This window comes from Pelophylax lessonae (genome assembly GCF_965119305.1).
Source record: "Pelophylax lessonae genome assembly, chromosome: 6".
In the NCBI taxonomy this organism is placed as follows: domain Eukaryota; kingdom Metazoa; phylum Chordata; class Amphibia; order Anura; family Ranidae; genus Pelophylax; species Pelophylax lessonae.
Window position 1 is genome coordinate 82987581 of NC_138773.1, and position 7449 is coordinate 82995029.

Here is a 7449-nt window from a genome sequence, read left to right on the forward strand (position 1 = left end):
GCCGGGCTGTACCCAAGTTGATTGATCAACTTTGCTTCAATCAGCCTGCCCATACATGGTTTGAGTCTGGGCTGGCTCCTGCTGAACCGGCTGGGATTCAAACTGCCTATGGCTGGCTTAAGTCTCAAGTTAATCATGTGTCAGGTGGTTACTATGTGTTACCTACAACCTGAGTAAGATTGTCAGTGTCTTTATAATCCTTGAGAAACCTTGACTAGAAATGTAAAAGCAAGTCTATTAATAGTTAGATTATTGGTAAAAGTTTTGCCGTATTTCATTTTCCAACACAGCCATTAGTCATGCGCTGATTGCTTAAATGCTTAGATAATGCCCAAGTTGTATGGACTTTTGTGCAATCAAGCATCAACGGTAATGGTGTCTGCTCATGTTAGGTAAGTCTTGTTTAGGTGTAATGGGTTTTAGGACAAGGGCTTTAAACCAGAAACAGAAGAGCCATCCTCTAAAATTGTGCTTTGTGGGATGAAATTGGGACAAGTAAGGATAATATAGACCACCTACATTTTTATGTATGCAGTTCTCTTAAGAACACTTCTACAGTGCCCCATGATATGGGCAATCTGCACCTGTTCAACATGGTGTTCATATTCATAAGTCACCATTGATGAAGGTAGATTGGGTAGCCCTTGGTCAGGGAGAAATGATAGGAGGCCCAGTTTGATCAAAACTGGTTTAACTCTACTTAAAATTATTGGTTGTTGCCTGTGTAAAGTAAAGTTTCCCTGCTCTCTGCATTGTACTGGTCAGCTCCTGATGTGTACATTAGGGTACCACCCCTAGTTTCGCAGTAGGAGAAAACTATCTCCATGGTCACGTTTTAGCAACCCTGACACTCACATAAATCGCACTCTGCTCCACAACACGTAACTGCCTCATCCTTGCCCAACCCCTTGCACTGGATTCACAGTGTCTGTGCTTGTGCTGTGCCTGGCTGCTTACTGTGCTTCACTCTATTTGAGCTGCTTTCACTCACACTGACTAAACAGTAGAGCTTTGCTGCAACGTGCCTGCCTAACGCATGCCTAGCTTGCCAATCTCTACCCTTTGCTGTTGTCCTATTGATGTCATTTAGGGGGGCTTGGAGGTTTTCTAAATCTATTTGTGCTGTTCTCTTTTGTTTCCTTCCACTTCACAGGTGTTAATCCATTGACCTCCATTTCTGCAGAGAACAATGACCATTGCGTGGATATCCTGTCATTTCCCCCTGCATTGTTTTCATACTTCCATATTTTTTTTTCTTTTTATATTATTTTAGGTTATTTCAGAAGCATAGAATTCTGGAGCTTGGGGAGCAGTTAAAATATTTCCTTTGTTTGTCTTTCCAATGTCATCTTTTTGACAGTGAAGGTTAAGAAGTAAAAGTTTAGTTGAAATCAAGGAAGAATGTGGAAAAATAGATCTGTCTATGAAAGATGCTTAATGGAAATGCCCAGTATTAATTTGAGAAGACTGACAAACATTGAACAGAATAATTAGGAGCGCACCCGGAGTAAAAGCAAGCTTTTGTCTTGGTTTTTTTAAAGTCCATATTTGGATTGAATCACTTACTGTTTTCATGTATAGCTGGAGACACCAATGGCACCAGTGTTTCTAACTCTACTGCATCTGTTGGGCCAACTGTGGACATGAGATGGTGATTAGGAATTGAAACAACCAAAAGATCTTCCATAAAATGGATCTGATCATGAACACCAAGACATCATGTTGCTTGCCTAATCTGATACAATATATATGAAAGATCTTTCAGACTTTCGATTGTCTAACCCAGTGTTTCTCAACTCCGGTCCTCAGGGCACACTAACAGGCCAGGTTTGCAAGAAAACTGAAATACATCACAGGTAATATAATTTGCTGCTCAGTGATTGCAGTATTCTAGTCTGCATCTCCCCAAGGTAATACTTAAAATCTGGCCTGTTAGTGTGCCCTGAGGACCGGAGTTGAGAAACACTGGTCTAACCTTCATCTTATATCTATTGACAGACCATTATTATAAGAGGATTTCATTCTCCCAGTTGGATTTTGTATTTGTTTTCTGTCACATTAGAATCTTTCTGAATATGTGACATTCCATAGCAGTGTACGTTTGAGACCTCACCACAGGGTTTGCCCAGCAATAAAAGAATTCAGTGGGTAAATCGGCCCACATTAGTTCACTTATGGGTTTTCTTGTTTCAGTGAATTACTCACCAATCTGTGCTCCTATATGCCTCCTCATACAGTCAAATCCCCTATTTTATTGCTCCTACAGATCTGGGCTTTCAGGTATGGGAAAATGGCATGTGATATTCCCCATGTGCTAGGGTCTGAGTGATCAATCACCGGGCCAGAACACTTGTCTCTTTAGGAAGGGTTGGCTGCGAAACCGCCCATCAAGTTAACTAACCTCTGTTATTGGAGCTGTTCCAGAATGGACTCCTCATCATGGAGGTGGTGAGGGAACATGGATTCATAAGTATACATTACTGAAGAGTGGGCTGTCAGGAAATATCGCCACTCTACTTTGCTGCCGGCAAGCTTTGACCAATGTCAAAGTGAAGATGGGTTTGTGCAACAGAGCCTGCTATGGGTTTCGGGCCAATGTTACATTCAGTATAGCCCTAATCGTAGCGCAAATCTGCATCCAAAAGAAAATCTCCTTGGGGCAAGTCTGCCGCCACTCTACTTTCAATGGGCAAAGTAACAGTCTCACTTTAAAGCAAACCTGTGCTTACACATTTAGGGCATAGCATCAGGTTTGCTTTAATCCCCTCATCCCCAGCAACACATTCTTGTTCTTTGCTCCCCCACCACTCCACTCAGCATCAGGAAATACCTTCTACTTTCGGTTTGAAGAAACGTGTAACTCATTTGACAGTTGCCACTTTTACAGGGGAGTCCATAGCACTCTTGAGGTTTTACTTCAGTGACAAATAGCTTACACAGGACTCACCTTTCTCTCATGGCGACTAATTTGAGCAGAGGTAAAGCAGAAGGAAGTGAAGTACTGTATGCATCTGTGGAGGTCTGCATGGCAAAGCACAGATTCACTTTAAAGTCTCTTAGAACAAACCCTGAGTTTGTTGTCCTTCAGTGAACCTTTCTCCCTAGCACTTCCAAAGTGTGGGCCCTGGGCTTGCCATCAGCAGGTACCACTGGCATTCTGGCTATAAGGCTGGTTTGTTATGAAGTGCCCAGGTACTGTTTGGCAGAGGGAATCGTGCAACAGAGTTAAGGTTCACCATATTTGATCCCCAGGGAACAGTCCTAACGTTTTAAGATGTTCCCCTGATTAGTCTTGTGCCTGCATTTTTTTTTTTTTTTAAAGGTCTTTTTTTTAACGTATGAAAAAATAGTTTTTGTAATCAGATCATTGCAGAACATTTAAAAAGTCTTAAACTGTTATTTTAGTGGACTAAACGTAAAAAAAAAAAAAAATCTGTTGATTGTTTATGGCCTTTGGAGAAAGCATTGTGCTTGATATGCTTACACATCCAACAGGAATCCATACAACGGATTTAAAAAAAATGTAATTTGGTAAGAGATATTTGCTTAAATGACGTCAATAATTAGCTAGTTAAAAAATATATATATTCGTAAGCCTTTGATTTGGGGATTGTTTGGCTATGTTTTGGCTTAAAAAGCAAACCTAAAAACATTTCATCATTCCAAAAGACAATAATGACCTCCTGCTTTGTAGATCAGGTTTAAAACTAGGCCATGAAGTCTGCCATTTGATATATGTGGTGTACTTAGTCACCATGGAATTTAGGTTAAGGCGATACTGTGTGCTGTATTCAGTTAAAGGCAAAATAAGTTAGTGTAGTATTTGTTTGCTGCAACATGGTATGGAAAGAAAACATCAGTCAATGGCAAGTCCACCTGAAATAGATTTCTCATTTTTGGTGGGTACTGGCAGGTTGTAAAACTTCACATATTTAATCTTCCACCTATTGTGCTGCAAGCATACACTGCGTGCCTTCATTTTAAATCAATGTTCCTATATGTCCCTTGTGTGTCTTCCCAGTGGAAAAAATTGAGGCTCCTGCACCCAGCAGCACATGCTTTCCCTTTGGTCTCCTTCGTCTCCGTTTGGCCACCAGGCACAAAGAAAAATCCTTGGTACTTTAAGGCTTTAAGCAGCATGTTACTCTCTCTGCTTTAGCCCATATGACAGTTCTGGTGTTTGGCAGTTTGCTTGTCAGGCACCCATTGCTGCCACTTTGGGGTGGGAGAATGAGAGCTTAGCTCTTTGTAAGGTCCAAGTCACAATGCAGGGCTTCCTTAGTTGTTTTTCATACATTAAGGCTCTGAACATCTAAAACCTGGTCACTTGTTGAATTGTTGATCCACCCAAATCAAATCTGAATTATGGATGGATACAGGGAGCTGAAAACCCACTGACTCCTTATGTCGCTGGGTGCCCTTTCAGTTATGACTTCTCGTCATTATTTTTCCAGATTTTGCATTCTACACCATGTAGTCTAAACCCTGCCCAGTTTCTAAAATAAATCCACCTTTTTCGAGTGGTCAGACCTAGGAACTCGGAAGCTGACATCTCATCCACAGAGATTAGTTCAAAACCTCAACATGTAACCAAAACAGAAATCGCAGTTTTCAGTGGCCTGATCTGTTAAGCGTAGATAAGGATTTCTGTAGGACACAGCAATTTGAAATATATTTAGAAGAATTGCTAGACAATACTAAAATGCAAAAAGTATTTCACTATGCTTATTCCTTATAGTGGCTTGTGTTTGGTGGTGAGAAAGGGGAGGTTGAATCAAATGTATGTCTAATATTTTATGTTCTCTGTCTTTTTCCAGTACACCTCCAGCATGCGAGCAAAGTATTTGGCCACTAACCGCCCGGAAACAGACCCTGGGCACTAAGTACGGGAACCAACAGTCTTCGGATAGATCTCAACCTGCCGTGTTCCTAAAGTGTGGGTCAATGCGTCCCTAAATAAATGTTGCCATACCCAGACACCCCCAGCCTTTGAGCCTTGCCTTCAAGCCCAGCCTCTTATGTGCAAACCGCTTGGAAGAGTCAAATACAAGTGTCTTGGGATATCACAAATCGTTGACCTCAACATGGAATTCAACCTTTGTTTTACCTGCAGCAATCCTAATGTAACATTTTAATCACCTGAATTTCACATCAGGCCCTTCAAATAGCTGTGGTTCAATGCCATAAAGTCACTTTAGTTTTTTTTTTTTTTCTCGTCTGAATTTATGAAAAGAAGTCACATTTTTTTAATGTCTTTGTCTAAAATGTGCAATTTGTTTTAATATTGCAGCAGAATACATAACATTTTTTTTCTACTCTTGTTTTGTGGCTGCCTTTTATATTCAGTTAATGTTATATAATGCAGATATTTTAATGTCAGTGTTATGTATATCCTTTTTAAAACCAAGGACTCGTGATATTGTAAATTATGGCCAAGGAGATGTAAATTACAGATTAGGCAATGTAAAAGAGCATTTAGAAGGTATTCCTAACCAAATTAGATTGTGTTTTGACTGGGACTTGGCTTGATCGCCTGTTGGATATTCAGTGCTGCTCAGGACCCGTGCAAGAAGGTCTACAGTATCAGACCCAAACAATGGTTTGTTTGTTTTTTGGCCTCTGCAGAAGAATACTTGCAGAATAGAGTTCAGTGCCACAAGTAGCTCATGGGAAAACCAAGCCTTCTCTACCTAAAGTAATTGGGAGAGGTCTTTTTTTTTTTTTTTTCTTTTCTGGGGTCCTGAAGAGCACTGAAGCCCTGGCAGGGGAACCCACCCTTCTTAACTTACCCAAATAGTATTGAATAGTGCTAACGGGAAGTACTTCTAAATTTTTCAATTTATTATCAGAACAGCTTTCCATTAACATACATTTTTGGCATTTTTTCCTTCAGACTGCTAATTTTACATACAAAGATCCTAATAAACAATGCAGGCAACCTGTGCTAAACCTAGGTAAAATTGATGATTAAAAAATAACACTTCATCCTAAGAAAAGTGAATTTAGTGCCAATTCTCTTTAAGTTCTTGATGGCTATAGGAACTTTTACCTACATATTTGTAATTTGTGTGACAAGCTCCTTTACATAATTTTAGCCTATATCTTGGGTTGACTGATCCTTTAAATTATTTCTAATGAATAACCAAAAATTGCAGCTAAACTTAAAGCCCTGTTATCCATTGATAGAGCTACTAGGACATTCCAAAACATACAGCGTTATTCTTTTTTTTTTTATATATATATTTTACTTTTCTTTTTATGTAAGTTTATGACCAGTGTTATTGATTTTATTCCAATAGATTCTAACTGCTTACCATAACTGAATTTACTTTAGGTTGTGGTATTTTAGGATTCATGAGATACGATTCTTGCCATTTACTTCAAGCCAAATATCACTTTGGTTTTCAGTCTTAAGCAGATGATTTAAGCTTTTATTTATTTCTTCAATTGCCACTTATTGATTTTCTAAGTTTATAATATTTTTACAATGAAAATAACCACTTTAGCCCTTCCTTTGGGCAGCAAGGTAGTTAGATGAAAAATTTACCTTAAACTGAAAAATTAGCTATGGGTGGATACTTTTAAAACATGAGCTAAATGCTTACTTACCCATATGACTGCAACAAGGAAGTTTGATCAGCTTGAGCTGTCCGGCTGTCTACTCCCACACAAGCCATTTCTGTAGGGCAGAGGATCTCAAGTCTGTGGTCAGTCCATGGTTACAGTGTGCATTTTATGGGTCCCCTCACCAGAGGACATGAGAAATCGGGTTACAGGAAACTGACATAATATGGCAGCTGTCAATGCTGACTTTTTTTTAACATGCATGATTCAGGGATGACGTTCTTATGGTGGGTCACTGACCTGCAACATTTGTGCATTCCTGGGCCTTGTCTTCTTAAAGTGGACCCATGCTTTGTCAATACAGGGAAAAACAACAAGTTTGTTTTAATGCTCCCCTTCTGTACAGCACACTTCATACCCCCAATATTCTGTTGTAGAGTGAGGAAACAAGTCTTGTGCTTGCTCCAAATTGTAGTAACAGCTGACGCAAGATTAGGGACTGTCTTTGCCCTAGTTTGAGAGAGATGGGCTACGCACCATCACATGAGGGGAAGTGGAGTGAGTTACATGCTATATAGGTACTAGGTATTTCTTTTGATCCAGTCATCTGAACAAAATAGGAGGTGGGGGGGGGGATGTTGGGAAAGGTGAGCGTAAGCTTTCACTTGGGGGCCATTAAAGTAAACCTCTTACTTTTGTTCTAGGCCATAAAGCAAAGATTTGAGTCTCAGCCTTGAAACTCGCATGTTTAAAAAAAATAAAATAATAGTCCCCCAATGGCAGGGCCCATATTTCTTCCTTTTGAAGGTTATCATTAGTTCACCTGTGATCCAGAGAAGAAAGCCATAATACCATTTGTTTCTCCTCACTTTCTGCTATTTGATG

General features: G+C 39.8%; 1 protein-coding gene across 1 annotated transcript in view; it reads left to right on the forward strand.

The window, feature by feature from the left end:
* Positions 1 to 5081, forward strand: part of TTYH3 (tweety family member 3) — a gene marked incomplete at its 5' end in the record, with an annotated part of 144241 nt that extends 139160 nt beyond the window's left edge. The window contains one exon of the mRNA XM_082261693.1: positions 4818 to 5081. Coding sequence (XP_082117819.1) covers positions 4818 to 4883 — 66 coding nt within the window. The 3' untranslated portion in view covers positions 4884 to 5081. The remainder of the gene's footprint in view (positions 1 to 4817) is intronic.
* Between the last annotated feature and the right edge of the window lie 2368 nt (positions 5082 to 7449).